The sequence below is a fragment of the Arachis ipaensis genome, chromosome B03 (assembly GCF_000816755.2).
Source record: "Arachis ipaensis cultivar K30076 chromosome B03, Araip1.1, whole genome shotgun sequence".
Taxonomy (NCBI): domain Eukaryota; kingdom Viridiplantae; phylum Streptophyta; class Magnoliopsida; order Fabales; family Fabaceae; genus Arachis; species Arachis ipaensis.
The window spans coordinates 19,800,075-19,818,071 of record NC_029787.2 but is presented as its reverse complement, the minus strand read 5'-3'; the positions used below and the strand labels follow the sequence as shown (position 1 = coordinate 19,818,071).

The 17,997-nt window shown below is 40.9% G+C and overlaps 1 protein-coding gene across 1 annotated transcript; it reads left to right on the top strand.

Moving 5' to 3' along the window:
* Nucleotides 14,474-16,202, top strand: LOC107632665. The gene is made up of 4 exons (XM_016336333.1): nucleotides 14,474-15,106; nucleotides 15,338-15,745; nucleotides 15,961-16,032; nucleotides 16,137-16,202. Exons 1-4 carry the CDS (start codon nucleotides 14,474-14,476, stop codon nucleotides 16,200-16,202), a joined length of 1,179 nt encoding a protein of 392 aa, XP_016191819.1.

The window sequence follows — 17,997 nt, the reverse complement described above, 5'->3', positions numbered from 1 at the left end:
ATGATGAAGAGGACACCCCTTGGCCAATGGTTTTAGTCTGACATTTGGTTTACTGCTCTTTCCAAAATATCTTTAGGTATTTGGGATCACCTCAAGTCTTGTCAACTGAAAAGGGTAGGAAGTTGATTCCCACACGTTAAACTAAAGCTCCTGACATGTGACATTAGTGAAGGGACATCTAGTTTGGTTTTCTTTCAACTAGATGACACCTTTACACTCCAAATCCAACCAATCCACTTCCACCAATATAGTTCCCACTGAAGAGAAATTCAACTCCTCAAGGTGTTATTTTGGGTTCCATCCTTTTAGCCCAATACCTTTAGGAGGAACTTAACTATTTTTTGACCATGTTTGTAGGTCATTATAAAAATAATTATGTACAAAAAAGGTTTATATTTTTAGTACACAATCAAAGTGCATCTTTTGTCTTGGATTCTCTATAAACATGCCGTAACAAAATGTTAAGTTGTTAACCATTAATTGTAGAACCACGAAAGAGTCTCGCTCGAATCTCTATTTTTGTTTCTTTTAAATCTTTGTCTTTATCTCTTTGTTTTCTTTAATCTTTTTTTAATATTATCATTGTTGACAGATAATCGGTTTTGTTTATATAATTGAGAATTGCATAGTTATAATATTGAATAATGTTATATGTACACTAAAATAAGTTATTAAAGTTAGTCATCAGTATAAAATATATATTAAAATATAAATATACATTAAAAATAAATAAAATTATAAACGACATCTATCTATGCAGAAAACGGAAGAATAGAAGGATCTATCTCTTTGTCTTTGTCCGATACACGACGAAAGGCGGTGCGCTAAAAGCTATTGGTGAGATGAACCAGTGGAGACTTCGGGGGAGGGTGATCACTGTCGGAGAAGCCAGGTTTCGAAGGTAAGGACCGAAGAGGGAACGAGCGGGGAATGTGGACCTGAGACATAAGCAAGAAAGAGGGCCAGAGAAATCTCATAGGAGGAAAGAGGTTGATACCGACTTAGTAGTAGAGAAAAGGCTAGTGAGTGATCAACCGGCAAGCAATCCGGGTAGTGGAGAGACGAAAAGAGTTGAGGTTGCCATCGTCGAAGCAAATATGAAATGGTTGAAGAGGAGCTTGGTGGGGAGAACTTTGAAACCGGTGGACCCAAAATCGTTGAGGAAAACGCTGTGTACAAATATGCCGCACATTGTGGACGTCAAGGAGATTGGAGCGTCAAAAGTGTTGCTAACTTTGATACTGTGCAACATGCTGACGATGCGTTTGCTTTCAACCTGAATACGTTGTTACAATTCTTCCATAGGGTCTGGCGTTGGGAGAAGGCAGACCGTTGTGACACTCGAATAGTGTGGTTGAAGTGCTACGGGATCCCGTTACATGTCTGGTCGCCGGAGACGGTTACAACAATAGGCCGACAATGGGGTGAGGTGCTTCAGTGTGATTTACCAACAGAGGGAGGTGCGGCGTTTAAACCTGGAAGGATCCAAGTTGAGACAGGGGTGTTTGACATAATTCGAGAGTGGGTTCAAATCTCTGTTGAGAATAACGTATATGGAGTTTTTGTGAAGGAGGTGGGTTCTGCTGCTTATGGGAAGGACAGTGTGGGGAGAGGGGAGTACTGGTGCGGTATTTGCAACCACACTTACTAACCGGCAAGTGCACCGGGTCGTACCAAGTAATACCTTACGTGAGTAAGGGTCGATCCCACGAGGATTGATGGATTAAGCAACAATAGTGTTTGATAGGATTAGTTAGACAGACAGAAAATAGTGTTGGGAGTTCAAAGACATTAAACAATAGCAAAAATATTAAAGAAGGGCAAGTAATTAAGATGGGAATAATATATGGAGAAGACAGTTAAGGTTTTAGAGTTATCTATTTTCTGGATTGACTTTTCTTATTAACTATTTTAATCATGCGAGATTTAATTCATGGCAAACTAATTGTGACTAGACCCTAATTCCTTAGACCTTCCTAGTCTCCTCTAAAATTCATCAACTGCCAATTCCTTGGTCAATTGATTCCAATTAGAGGGTGATGATTAAATTCCAATTTATATGCCACAAGAATCCTAATTGTCCAAAAATAAAGAGATTATATGTCACGTATCCCGTTAAATACAAACAATTAGAAATTCAGGATAATATGTTTTCAAGTTATTGTTCAAGTAAAGAGCTTTTCCAAGTTTTACAAGAACTCAAATAGAACATGGGTCATACTTCCGTTCCACCCAAATTCATAAAATAAAGAACGAAAACAATTATTGAAATATAAATTAAAACATTAATTAAAATAGAAAAATAGTAATATTAATCCATACAATAGACAGAGCTCATAACCTTAACAATGGAGAATTAGTTGCTCATAGAATATGAAATGTAAATTTGTATGGAATAATGTTTTTGGAATATCTTCTTCTGGAACCACCCTATTGGGATCCCTTTTATAACTAATCCTAATAATTTAAAAATCAAATTTCTAAAATTAAAATTAAAATAATATCTTTTCCTAAAATAAGATTTGAATTTAAATTCGAATTAATTAACAAGTCTTCAGCTGAAGGGTGGGACCACTTGATTTGTCCATTCTACAGCTTCTAATATGTGATTTCTGGGCTAAGAACTGGGTCAAAACAGCCCAGAAATCGCCCCCAGCGTTTTTCTACATTTTCTGCACGTGGCGCATGTGACGCGTCCGCGTTGTCCACGTGTTCGCGTCATTTGTGCAGATTCCAGTCCACGCGTTCGCGTTAGGCACGCGATCGCGTCATTGCGATTTCCTCCATTCCGTGCGGTTGCGTGAGCCATGCGTCCGCATCGATATTCGCTGGTCATCTCCTTGACTTCTTCACTTTCTTTGCAGAAACTCAATCAAATTCCGCCAAATGCTACCTAAAATAAACAGTATTGTACAAAACTCAAAATAGCATCCATAGTGGCTAAAATATAATTAATTCTTAATTAAATTCAACAATTTAGATGCAAATTCACTAGAAAAAGATAGACAAGATGCTCACGCATCACAGCACCAAACTTAAACTGTTGCTTGTCCTCAAGCAACCAATACTAATATAAGCTTAGGATGTGAATTTGCATGAGAATGAGAGTTCGATTAAGCTCATGTCTGTTCTTATAGTGGGGTTTACAACTGCAATCCTGAATAGTTTTGACATCTCACTTTATCCTTTGAAGTTCAGAATGATTGGCATCCATAGGAACTCAGAATTCAGATAGTGTTATTGATTCTCCTAGTTCAGTATGTTGATTCTTGAACACAGCTACTTTATGAGTCTTGGCTGTGACCCTAAGCATTTTGTTTTCCAGTATTACCACCGGATACATAAATGCCATAGACACATGACTGAGTGAACCTTTTCAGATTGTGACTCAGCTTTGCTAGAGTCCCCAGTTAGAGGTGCCCAGAGTTCTTAAGCACACTCTTTTTGCTTTGGATCACGACTTTAACCGCTCAGTCTCAAGCTTTTCACTTGACACCTTCACGCCACAAACACATGGTTAGGGACAGCTTGATTTAGCTGCTTAGGCCAGGATTTTATTCCTTAGGGCCCTCCTATCCATTAATGCTCAAAGTCTTGGATCCTTTTTACCCTTTGCCTTTTAGTTTAAAGGGTTATTGGCTTTTTCTGCTTGCTTTTTCTTTTTCTTGTTTTTTTCTTTATTTTATTAATTTTTTTTCGTAAGCTTTGTGTTTTCACTGCTTTTTCTTGCTTCAAGAATCAATTTTATGATTTTTCATATTATCAATAACATTTTTATTTTTCATCATTCTTTCAAGAGCCAACAATTTTAACATTCATAAACTTCACTATCAAAAATATGCACTGTTCATGTCATGCATTCAGAATCACAGAAAACACCACCACATTTAAGTAAATAAGACTATTCTTCAATATAGACCCACTTTCTCATGCAATATATCACTCTTGTATTTTTTATTTGAAATTAAGCTTAGTGAGTAATACATCAGACATTTTTTTTTTCAGAATTAAAGCAATAGGGAGAACTAAACTAGTCCTAGGATTCTAACTAATAAAGGATCATGCAACAAACAAAGAAAAATAGCAAAAAACCAGAACATAACATACACAAAGAGGGGAGGAATAAAAAATGAAAGGAACTCAACCACCTTAGTTATCCTAGCAGTCGTTTATTCTTCAGGTTGTGCTCCTCAGTGAAGATGATTTGCCTCCCTTTTGGTGCCATAGGAATAAACAGAAAACCTATAAGCGAAGCGTCAACACCAAACTTAAAGGTTTGCTTGTCCTCAAGCAAAGAAGAACTAAAAATAAAAATAAATAGTGAGAGGAAAGAAGAATATACAGGTAAAATAACAAGAGAGAATTAGGATTGGGAGAAAAAAAGATAAGATAATTGGCAAATCAGGGAAGCTGTGCGGCGCAAGCGACGCGGCCGCGTGGGGCACGCGGTCGCGCAAATTGCGCTTATACTGATTGACACGGTCGCGTCGGTCACGCGGTCGCATCGGTCACGCGGTCGCGTGACCCGTTTTATGCTACTGGCGCGAGGGCAGCCTCGCACTCGCACAACTCTCTGTTTGAAATTTTATTTTTTTTGCCAAATCTTGGGTGACGCGATCGCGTGGGGCATGCGATCGCGTGAGTGGCCATTAGAAGGATATGACGCAGATGCGTGAGCCATGCGTCCGCGTGAGTAGAATTGGGCGTTCAGCGCGAATCCAGCACCACTCTAGCACAACTTTCGGTCGTGCACCCTTTTCACGTCGAATTCCAGGGCACGCGGCCGCGTGAGTGACGCGGTCGCGTGGGAGGCCAATGTTCCCACCCGACGCGGACGCGTCATCGACGCGGTCGCGTGGAACAATTTGTGCCAAAGGCACTATTCTAGCGCCACTCCCTCGCAACTCTCTGTCAAATTTATTTTTTCACACACACCCATCCGACGCGGACGCGTCAGCGACGCGTTTGTGTCGTGTGCGCTCTTTTTTTTTTTTTTTTGAAATAGCTTGAGGTGTTCAGTTCCTGTGATAGAATAGCTGCATGATCAGAAAGATAGTAAGAATTTAATAAAAACCAAACAAGTAAGAAAACTACTACTACGAAAAATAACTAAGGATACGAAATTATCGGGTTGCCTCCCGACAAGCGCTTCTTTAACGTCACTAGCTTGACGGTCAGTTCTGCTAGTTCAGCAGATGAGTGGACCTCTGGCGATCAATCTCGCCTCCAAGATAGTGCTTCAACCTCTGGCCATTCACTGTGAATTTTCTGTCAGAATTCTCTTCATGTATCTCCACATGACCATATGGTGAAGCTCTGGTAACCACAAATGGTCCTGACCACCGGGATTTCAGCTTCCTGGGAAAGAATTTGAGCCTTGAATTATATAAAAGCACTCTCTGTCCTGGCTCAAATATTCTGATGGCAATCTTCTTATCATGCAGTAGCTTGGTTCTCTCCTTATAGAGCTTGGCATTCTCATAGGCTGAATATCTGAATTCATCAAGCTCATTCAACTGAAGCATCCGCTTAATTCCTGCAGCTTCTGAATCAAGATTCAGATACCTAATTGCCCAATAAGCCTTGTGCTCCAGCTCAACTAGCAAGTGACAGGCTTTGCCAACTGATATGGGGACATGCCAATTGGGGTCTTGTATGCTGTCCGGTATGCCCAGAGAGCATCATCAAGCTTTCTAGACCAGTCCTTTCTTGAAACACTGACGGTCTTCTCTAGAATCCTTTTGAGTTTCCTGTTGGAAACTTTAACCTGTCCACTTGTTTGAGGGTGATTGGGGGTTGCCACTTTATGACGGACTCCATATCTATGCAGAAGAGAGTCTAGCTGTCTGTTACAGAAGTGACTTCCTCCATCACTAATGAGTGTCCTTGGGACACCAAACCGGCTGAAGATATATCTCTGAAGAAAGCTCATTACCACCTTGGCATCATTGGTGGGTAAAGCCACAGCTTCCACCCACTTGGACACATAGTCGACTGCCACTAGAATATAGTTGTTTGAATGTGAGGGTGGGAAAGGTCCCATGAAATCAATACCCCACATATCAAACAACTCAACCTCAAGAATTTCCTGCTGTGGCATTTCATGGTTGGCAGGGAGGTTTGTGGCTTTTTCACATCTGTCACAGTGCTTTAAAAATGCTCTTGAGTCTTTGAAGAGAGTCAGCCAGTAAAACCCGCTCTGAAGGACCTTTGTAGCTGTCCTTTCACCACCAAAGTGGCCTCCATACTCAGAACCATGACAGTGCCAAAGAATCTGCTGTTTTTCTTCATCTGGGACACACCTCCGGATAATTCCATCTGAACACCTTTTAAAAAGGTATGGTTCCTCCCAAATGTAGTACTTTGCATCAGTCAATAGCTTCTTCACTTGTTGCCTACTGTACTCCCTTGGGATAAAATTCATGGCCTTATAATTTGCAATGTCTGCAAACTATGGAGCCTGCTGAATGAGGAACAATTGTTCATCTAGAAACGTCTCATTCACAGTTATGGGTGGTTATACTCCTGCTTCAGGCTCAATTCTGGAGAGATGGTCAGCTACTTGATTTTCTAACCCTTTCCTGTCTTTTATCTCAATATCAAACTCCTGAAGGAGCAACACCCATCTGATTAACCTTGGTTTAGAATCCTGTTTGGTTAGAAGGTACTTCAACGCAGCATGGTCAGTATAAACAATAACCTTAGAACCAAGTAAATAGGACCTAAACTTATCAACAGCATACACAACAGCTAATAATTCTTTTTCTGTAGTTGTGTAATTCTTTTGAGCATCATTTAACACACGACTGGCATAGTAAATGACATGTACAAACTTACCATGCCTCTGTCCTAAAACAACTCCTATAGCAAAATCACTAGCATCACACATTAATTCAAATGGTAAATCCCAGTCAGGGGAAGCTATAATGGGAGCAGAGGTAAGATTTGCCTTCAGAGTTTCAAAAGCATGCAGACAATCAGAATCAAAGACAAAAGGAACATCAACAACCAACAGGTTGCTCAATGGTTTAGAAATTTTAGAAAAATCCTTTATAAATCTTCTATAAAATCCTGCATGACCCAAGAAACTCCTAATTGCCTTAACATTAGTTGGTGGTGGTAATTTTTCAATTACCTCCACCTTTTTTCTCTCAACCTCAATTCCCTTACTTGAAATCCAGTGTCCAAGAACAATGCCTTCTGTAACCATAAAATGGCATTTTTCTCAATTTAAAATAAGGTTTGATTCTTGACACCATTTCAAGACAAGAGATAAATGTTTAAGGCAGGATTCAAAAGAATTACCAAAAACAAAAAAATATCCATAAATATCTCAATAAACTTTTCAACCATATCAGAAAAATTGAAAGCATACACCTCTGAAAAGTTGCTGGAACATTGCAAAGTCCAAATGGCATTCTCCTGTAGGCAAATACTCCAAAGGGGCATGTGAATGCTGTCTTCTCTTGATCTTGAGGGTCCACTGCAATTTGATTATATCCAGAATATCCATCTAAAAAACAATAAAAAGCATGACCAGCTAACCTCTCAAGCATCTGATCAATGAAAGGGAGGGGGAAATGATCATTCCTTGTAACAGTATTTAGCCTCCTGTAATCTATGCACATTCTCCATCATGTGACTGTTCTTGTAGGAATAAGCTCATTCTTTTCATTTTTGATCACTGTCATCCCTCCTTTCTTGGGAACTACCTATACAGGACTTACCCAAGGACTGTCAGAAATAGGGTAAATAATACCTGCTTCCCATAATTTCATTACCTCTTTTTGGACCACCTCTTTCATAGTTGGATTGAGTCTCCTTTGTGGTTGCACAATTGGTTTAGCATCATCTTCAAGAAGGATCTTGTGCATACACTTGGTTGGACTAATCCCCTTTAAGTCACTAATGGTCCATCCAAGAGCTGTTTTATGGCTCCTAAGCACTGAAATAAGCGCCTCCTCTTCTTTAGGATTCAGAGAAGAGCTAATAATCACTGGATATGAATCATTTCCACCCAAGAACACATATTTCAGAGAAGGGGGTAAGGGTTTGAGCTCAAGCTTGGGGGCTTCCTCCTCCTTAATTGGCATGTTCATCAGCTCCTTTTGGGGTGGTGAATCATCAACTTCAACTAATTCACACTCAGAAATAGGATCTAGAACATCATCAAGTACTTCAGTTTCCAGTACTTCTTGAACAAGTGGTTCAATAACATCTATTTTCATACACCCCTCAGAATCATTGGGGTGCTTGAGGGCTTCAAAAACATTTAGGACCACCTGTTACAGGTAATTTGATAGAAAGATCAGCAAGTTGAAGAGAAATATGAGTGGATTTTACCTCCTCAATTTGAAACTTTTTTATCACTGAAAGTGGCATGAGGTTAATGCTAGCTCCAAAATCACATAAAGCTCTCTGAATGCCGACTTCTCCAATGGTGCAAGGAATGACAAAGCTCCCTGGGTCTGGCATCTTCTCAGGAAGGGTGTGTTGAATAATAACACTGCATTCCTTGGTTAGCACCACTGTTTCTTGTTCCTTCCAATTCCTCTTGTGGGTTGATGAGCGGATAATTTATACGCTTTTTGGCATTGTTTTTAGTATGTTTTTAGTAGGATCTAGTTACTTTTAGGGATGTTTTTATTAGTTTTTATGTTAAATTCACATTTCTGGACTTTACTATGAGTTTGTGTATTTTTCTGTGATTTCAGGTATTTTTTGGCTGAAATTGAGGGACTTGAGCAAAAATCAGATTCAAAGGTTGAAGAAGGACTGCTGATGCTGTTGGATTCTGACCTCCCTGCACTCAAAATGGATTTTTTGGAGATACAGAACTCGAAATGGTGTGCTTCCAATTGCATTGGAAAGTAGACATCCAGGGCTTTCCAGCAATATATAATAGTTCATACTTTGCCCAATTTTAGACGACGCAAACTGGTGTTCAACGCCAGCTCTCTGCCCAATTCTGGCGTCCAGCGCCAGAAACAAGCTGCAAAGTGGAGTTCAACGCCCAAACTAGCACAAAAGTTGGCGTTCAACTCCAAGAAGGACCTCTACACGTGCAACATTCAAGCTCAGCCCAAGCACACACCAAGTGGACCCCGGAAGTAGATTTATGCATCAATTACTTACTTCTGTAAACCCTAGTAGCTAGTTTATTATAAATAGGACCTCTTACTATTGTATGAGGATCTTTGGTCTCAGTTTTAATCCATTGTTCATCTTAGGAGACTATTGATCACGTTTTGGGGGCTTGCCTCTCGGCCATGCCTGGACCTTTCACTTATGTATTTTCAACGGTAGAGTTTCTACACTCCATAGATTAAGGTGTGGAGCTCTGCTGTTCCTCAAGGGTCAACAATTCTTTCATAAATTTAGCATAGAGAGGCATTTGCTCCAGAGCCTCTGCAAAAGGGATGTTGATCTGCAGCTTCTTGAAGACATCTAAAAATTTAGAGAATTACTTTTCTTTGGACGCCTTCTGAAACCTCTGAGGATATGGCATTTTTGGCTTGTATTCAGGGGCCTTTGGTAAGGTAGGATACGTGTCAAGAGAGTCAGGGAACGGGTTGTTTGCCCGCTTAGGAGGGGTGTGCTCTACTTCTTCCTTCTTCTCCTCTAGAGCTTCCTTTTCAACTAGATCTTCATTGACCTTGGTCTCAGAACCAGCCACCTTACCACTTCTCAATTGAATAGCCTTGCAATCTTCTCTTGGGTTCACCACTGTATCACCAGGGAATGTATTTGAAGACCTTTCAGGTAATTGCTTGCTCATTTGACCCATTTGCACCTCCAAGTTTCTAATGGAGGCTCTGGTTTCTTGTATGAAACTCATCATCATCTTCCATTTAGAATCTTCTTGGGATTTAGAATTTGCCTGCTGAGGTGGTTGTTGTTGCTGAGACTGAAATTGGCGGTTATTATGGTTGTTCTATTGAAAACCACCCTGAGAAGTATTGTTGAAGTTCTGAGGTCTCTGAGGTTGATCTCTCCACCCAAAATTTGGGTGATTCCTCCACCCCTGATTGTATGTCTTAGAATATGGATCATTGTTGGGATTTCTAGGACCACTCCCCATGTAATTCACCTGTTCAGAAGAGGGTTGAGCATAATCATAATTATCATTTTGCATAAAGTTACCTGTCATGTCATAGGAGGTATCTTGGGGTGGATTTTGAATGTTGATAGCTGAGACTTGCATGCCACCCATCTGTTGAGTAAGTAGATTTATCTGTTGAGACATAAGCTTGTTCTGAGCAAGAAGAGCATTAACAGCTTCTACTTCCAACACGCCTCTCTTCTGAGTGGCCTCAGAGTTCACAGGATTCCTGTTAGATGTGTATAAATATTGGTTGCTTGCAACTAATTCAATCAGCTCAATAGTCTCCTCTGGTGTCTTCTTCTTGTGCAATGAACCGCCTGCAGAAGTGTCTAGGCTCATCTTTGACATCTCTCCTAAGCCTTCATAAAAGATATCCAGTTGGGTCCACTTGGAGAACATGTCAGGAGGGCATTGCATAGTCAGTAGCTTGTATCTCTCCCAAGCTTCATAAAGAGTTTCACCGTCCTTCTGCTTGAAGGTCTGAATCTCCAACCTAAGCTTAGTCAGCTTCTTTGGTGGGAAAAATTTAGTGAGAAACTCTGTAACAACCTTTTCCCAAGTATTCAAACTCTCTTTTGGTTGGGAATCTAGCCATAGCTTTGCTTTATCCCTCAGAGCAAATGGGAAAAGCATGAGTTTGTACACCTCTGGGTTTACTCCATTTGTCTTCACAGTATCACATATCTGCAGAAAATCAGAAATAAATTGATTTGGATCTTCATGAAGAAGTCCATGATACTGGCAGTTTTGTTGCACCAGGGTGACCAATTGTGGCTTCAACTCAAAGTTGTTTGCAGTTATAGGAGGCACCACAATACTTTTTCCATAGAGATCCGCAGTAGGGGCAGAATAAGAGCCAAGCACTCTTCTCTGTTGATCATCCCCATTCGGATTTACCACATTGGCATTAGCATTATTATTTGCCATAGTGGATTCAGCAGCCTTGCAAAGTCTTGCTTGTTGTAAACGTCGCCTGAAAGTTCTTTCAGGTTCAGGATCAAAGTCTAAGAGATGTTCTTTGTCTCTATTTCTGTGCATACACAAGCAGAAAATAAGAAAAAAATGGGACTCTCTACGTCAGAGTGCAGAGAAGTCCCTGTGAGGTAACCTGTGTAAAATAATAAAATAAAAATACTAAATAAATAAATAAATAAAATTTCGAAAATAATAATTGAAAATAAATAAAAATTTTGAAAATTTAAAAGAAAAATTAAACAGAAAAATTAAAATAGAATCAACTGAGTAACACCAAACTTAATTTCAGAAATTAAGAAAAATTATTAGTATTATTTATTAAATTTTTTTTTGAAAAAATAATAAAATAATATTTAAATAAAATTAAAATTAAAACGCCTAATCTAAAAAATCAAACAACTAATAGTTGTTAATCACAGTCAATCCCCGGCAACGGCGCCAAAAATTTGGTGCGGTATTTGCAACCACACTTACTAACCGGCAAGTGCACCGGGTCGTACCAAGTAATACCTTACGTGAGTAAGGGTCGATCCCATGAGGATTGATGGATTAAGCAACAATAGCGTTTGATAGGATTAGTTAGACAGACAGAAAATAGTATTGGGAGTTCAAAGACATTAAACAATAGCAAAAATATTAAAGAAGGGCAAGTAATTAAGATGGAAATAATATATGGAGAAGACAGTTAAGGTTTTAGAATTATCTGTTTTTTGGATTGATTTTTCTTTTTAACTATTTTAATCATGCGAGATTTAATTCATGGCAAACTAATTGTGACTAGACCCTAATTCCTTAGACCTTCTTAGTCTCCTCTAAAATTCATCAACTGCCAATTCCTTGGTCAATTGATTCCAATTAGAGGGTGATGATTAAATTCCAGTTTATATGCCACAAGAATCCTAATTGTCCAAAAATAAAGAGATTATATGTCACGTATCCCGTTAAATACAAACAATTAGAAATTCAGGATAATATGTTTTCAAGCTATTGTTCAAGTAAAGAGCTTTTCCAAGTTTTACAAGAACTCAAATAGAACATGGGTCATACTTCCGTTCCACCCAAATTCATAAAATAAAGAACAAAAACAATTATTGAAATATAAATCAAAAAATTAATTAAAATAGAAAAATAGTAATATCAATCCATACAATAGACAGAGCTCCTAACCTTAACAATGGAGGATTAGTTGCTCATAGAATATGAAATGTAAATTTGTATGGAATAATATTTTTGGAATATCTTCTTCTGGAACCACCCTATTGGGATCCCTTTTATAACTAATCCTAATAATTTAAAAATCAAATTTCTAAAATTAAAATTAAAATAATATCTTTTCCTAAAATAAGATTTGAATTTAAATTTGAATTAATTAACAAGTCTTCAGCTGATGGGTGGGACCACTTGATTTGTCCATTCTACAGCTTCTAATCTGTGATTTATGGGCTAAGAACTGGGTCAAAACAGCCCAAAAATCGCCCCCAGCGTTTTTCTACATTTTCTGCACGTGGCGCATGTGACGCGTCCGCGTCGTCCACGTGTTCGCGTCATTTGTGCATATTCCAGTCCACGCGTTCGCGTCAGGCACGCGATCGCGTCATTGCAATTTCCTCCATTCCGCGCGGTTGCGTGAGCCATGCGTTCGCGTCGGTATTCGCTGGTCATCTCTTTGACTTCTTCTCTTTCTTTGCAGAAACTCCATCAAATTCCGCTAAATGCTACCTAAAATAAACAGTATTGTACAAAACTCAAAATAGCATCCATAGTGGCTAAAATATAATTAATTCTTAATTAAATTCAACAATTTAGATGCAAATTCACTAGAAAAATATAGACAAGATGCTCACGCATCAAGTACCATGGTCGGAAATTCTGTCGCCCATGGTAATGTCCCGATGATGGTGGCGGTGCAGTGGGATCATGCGGCGGACTTGATTGATGGTGGTGCACTGGTGGCTGAGGACGAGAAGGACAGAATAGTAACTCCCAATGTGCTGTTAAATGATGTTAACATTGATTATTTGAAATTCAAACAGGATAAGCATGTACCAAATTCAGTTAGCTGTACAAAGGATGAAGGAGGAGCGGATTCTAAGGGTTTGGTGGAGAATAATGAGGAGGGGTCTGAGAGGACGGTTACTCAGGTGTGTGGTACTGGGGAAGGAGGAATTAATTCCGGGTTTGACAGTCCACGTGATCTCTATCTTTGGGGCCAGTCTATGTGTTACCATGCTATGATGAGTAATGTGGAGAGGTATGAGATGGGCTTGGGGTCTCGTGGCCCAATACCAAGCCAATTAGAAAATGGGTGGAGAGGCCATTGTGTACGGCGTATGGGAAGTGGGGCGGATAATGGGTTGGAGCAGGTTGGGAGGCGGGCTGACCGGGTACATGGAGGTCCTTCTATTGTGGGCGAAAACGGGTCGGATGATCCGTGTCTTATGAAGGGTGATCCAAGGGCTGCGTCGAAGGGGGCGTCTAGGCGGGGCGTGAATGGCTGGCACGGGTTCATCGCGGAGGCTGCCACTGGCATCGAAAAGGCAGAGCCCGTCGATTTGAGGGAAGTGGAGGCTGGGACATGGAACTTGGTGGCGGATCTGGAGGAAGCTGAAGCCGTAGATTGCGATGATATGGGGTTGAGGAGGGGATGGGCGAACGTGTGCGATGCAGTTCGGAGGCAGGAGCTGGGGACCATAGCAGGGGGAAGGACGGGTAGGAGTCCTGATGCTGGTTCCCCGTTGGGACTGGATTGGGAAACCGGGGAGGGGAGGAACTCGGTAGCACACTGCACAACAAAAGGAGACGTGCAGTGTGTGGCTAGCGGGGAGGGAACATCACGAGGAGCAGTAGGGTATGGAATGAGGACAGAGCAGCGTTCAGTGGGTGACTAAGTCAAGGGGACGCATGAAGATCAGCTGCAGGAAAATGAAGCAACTTGGGCTCCGGTGGTAGAATCGGGAGCGGTTTTGTACGATGAGGAAGCAGATATTATGGAAATTTTAAAAGCACAAAATGAGGAAGTAGCGGCGAAGAGAAGGTTGGTGAAGCAAAAAGAAAAAGCGAGAAGAATTCGGCCAAAGCATAAAAATAAGGTGTGTAAAAATTTGATTAAATGATTATAGGCTGTTGGAACATTAGGGGGTTGAGGGGAGACGAAAAATTGAGTATGGTGAAATCTTTGAAGAAGAAATATAACTTAAACATGATAGGATTGCTAGAAACAAAAAGAGAAGTGCTTTCTAAATATGATATTTCAAGGCTTTGGGGTCATAGTACTGTTGGTTGGGAGTTTCTGGAGTCTGTAGGGACGGCTGGGGTTTAGTATTGATTTGGGATGATGTAGTGTTTAAAGTACAGAATTGTCATAAAGGTGAGTGGTGGCTGTGTGTGGAAGGCATGATAACAACGACCAACTTCCATTGTGCTCTTTGTTTGGTGTACGGAGCGCATGGGAGGGAGGAGAAGCGGGGGGTGTGGGAAGAACTCAGCTATGTGGCGGGGTTGTGTCAGGTTCCGTTCTGCTTTTTAGGGGACTTTAATGAAATTATGTATGCTGAGGATCGCAAAGGGGCGACCAGCTTGCCGACAACAGGGGAAGAGTTTAAAAGATGGGTGCATGACATACAACTGATGGATCTAGCTCTTACTGATAGGAAGTACATATGGTTTCGGGGTCGGTCCTGTAGTCGGATTGATAGGGTTCTGGTCAATGTGGAATGGACTGAGAAGTTCTCGGATATTCGACTAAAAGGTGGTCCACGAGGGTTATCTGATCACTGCCCGTTGATTGTGGAGGGTACAAAATTACAAGGGGGTCCTAGACCGTTCAGAAGTCTGGATTCCTGGTTTACGCATGAGGGCTTTCTGAGAATGGTGAAAACTGAATGGAGAAGCTTAGAAGATGCTCAATTTACGTGTAAGCTAAAGGCTTTAATAGTTCCTCTGCGGCAATGGCACAAGAATACCTTCGGGGACATGGATAAGAGACTAATGAGGTTTGAGGAGGAGATCACAAGACTGGGCAATTTGGTAAGTAATAGGATATATGATGGTACAACGCAGGCTAGAAGAAAGGCGTTGGTGAGCTTTTGTGAAAAATAGTACGTTAGGAAGGAAATCCACTGGAAGCAGATGTCTCGGTCCCAGCATGCGGCCAACATGGATAAGAATACAAGATACTTTCATACTATTGCCTCGGCCAGAAGAAGGAATAACAGGATAGATGCTTTGATGATCCATGGACGACTTGTGCGGAATCAGGCCAGGATCAAAGGTGCCATTAGGGGGTTTTACAAAGATTTATATCGGCAGGAATATGTTCCAAGGATTGGGGTTAGGGATGGGTTGGTGAAACAGATTAGTAGAGATGAGGCTGCAGCGTTGGAGGTGTTGCCATCGGAGAAGGAAATCAAGGAGGCAGTGTGGGATTGCGGATCGTCCAAGACTCCAAGGAGTGATGGGTACAACATGAACTTCATCAAGAAATTCTGGGAGGACATTGGCCTGGAATTCATTGCAGCGGTACTAGGATTCTTCCAAAGTGCTAAGTTACCAATGGATTTGAATGTAACTTGGGTGACACTAGCCCCGAAGGTGGAGGGTGCAAAGGAGGTGAAGGATTTTAGGCCAATTAGTATGGTGGGATGTGTGTATAAAGTGATCTCCAAGGTGTTAGTGAGGAGAATGAGGTTCATTATGCCAAGGTTGGTAGGAGAGACTCAGACGGAATTTGTAAAAGGAAGAAAAATTTATGATGGCGCACTCATAGCATGTGAGATAGTTCATTGGCTGAAGACAAGGAACAAAACAGCGCTATTATTAAGTTGGATTTCCAAAAGGCTCATGATAGAGTGAGATGGAGCTTTGTAGATGTTGTGTTACAGAAAATGGGTTTCGGCCTAAGGTGGAGGAATTGGGTGAGGGAGTGTGTTACTACAGCTACTATGGCAATCCTGGTAAATAGGACACCATCCAAGCCGTTCAAGATGGAAAGGGGACTAAGACAAGGAGACCCCCTTTCTCCACTTCTGTTTGTACTAGTGGTTGATGTTCTGCATAGGATGCTGGGGGAAGCAGTCAGAAACGGGCGCATTGCCCCGTTGTTGGTGGGAGGAGATCATATTGAACTGTCACACCTATAATTTGCATATGAGACAATTTTGTTCTGTCCACCAGAGACGAAAACAATTGTAAACTATAAAAGGCTGTTGAGGAGTTTTGAGCTGATGTCCGGGTTGAGCATTAATTTTGATAAGTCAAATCTGATCTCGGTGAACTGCGAGCAAGGTTGGGTTGATCGTGCGTGTGGATTACTGGGGTGCCAGCAAGCTTCTCTACCTGTTAGATACCTTGGGGTTTTCTTTAGGAGTAAATCCGCGCCTGGTGAAGACTTGGAAACCAATCATAGATAAGGTGGAACAGAAGCTAAGTTTATGGAAAGCAAAGGTTTTGAATAAAGCAGGCAAGCTTGTCCTCATCAAGTCGGTACTGAATAGCCTACCCATTTATTACTTGAGTTTGTACAAGATGCCGAAGGCGGTAGCAGACAAGCTGATTACTTTACAAAGGAACTTTATGTGGTGCAAGGAGGATGGAACCTACGGGATGCCGATGGTCAAGTGGGAGCTGGTTCAGGCTCCAAAAAAGGCTGGGGGCTTGGGAGTGGGAGATGCAGTACTTCGAAATACCGCACTCTTGTTTAAGTGGTGGTGGCGGTTTTCAAAGAAAGATTGCCCGCTGTGGAAGAAGATTGTGTGTTCTTGCAACAAGTTGAATCCGAAGGTCATGCTAGCAACTCAACCTTTACCGGTAAAAGGGGGGCATTGGAAAGACATATGTCAGCTGAATATCAAAGAACAAAGGGTCCGAGAAAAAATTGTTAGTGGTCTGGCAATAGAGATCGGCAATGGTAGGAGAACTCGATTTTGGGAAGATAACTGGGTCCAGGGTGGTCCTCTAAAAGTGAGTTTTCCAAGATTCTTTTCCGTATCAAGACAACAAGGATCTGTCATTGGGGACTGTGGGTTCTGGGATGGACTGGAGTGGATATGGAATTTTCAATGGAGAAGGGAGTTGTTCCAATGGGAGCTGGAACTTGTCCATAAGCTTCATGAGCGGTTAAGGCCAGTGAAGTTGTCATCTGCGAGCGAGGATTCTGTTGTGTGGAAGTTCGATAATAAAGGGGTGTTCTCTACTAAATCCTTTATGCAGGTCTTACAATCGGAAACGTTGTCAGATGAGATCACGAGCTATAGCTTCACAAGTGTACCCTGGAGAGGCTTGATACCCCCAAGAATTGAGCTTTTTGGATGGTTTGTACTAGTTGGTAGAATTAATACTAAGGAGAGGTTGACTAGATTAGGAGTTGTTATTAATAGTGTTAATATGTGTGTCCTGTTTAACAAGGGGATAGAATCTGTTGAGCATTTATTTCTTCTTTGTGAGGTAACTTGGCAGGTGTGGTGCTCCTGGCTGCGGTCCTTGGGTACAGAGTGGGTAATTCCTGGAACCATTAAAGAGCTGTTTGTGAGTTGGATTGGCATGCCCAACAGACGACAAGGACAGAAGATGTGGATGACGGCTTTTTTGCAGTGATCTGTAACGTCTGGTTGGAACATAATGCCAGAATCTTCAATAATAAAAGAGCAAGTATCGAGATCATTCAAACAAGGACGTGGTTGAGTTACACAGAATGGAATAGCTGTGATCCTTTTGGTGGTTGATGGCACTGCTGAAGATGCCAGGGGATTGGTTTCTTTGTTTACAGTATGATTATGTTTTATTTTGTACTTTTTGCTCCACTTTAATGTGTTGAGTTTGCTGTGTTTCAAAAAAACACTATATTAGTGACTGATTTTAGTATACAAATAATATTTTTATTATTATTTATATTTATTTTAACAGATAATAATTTTTAATTA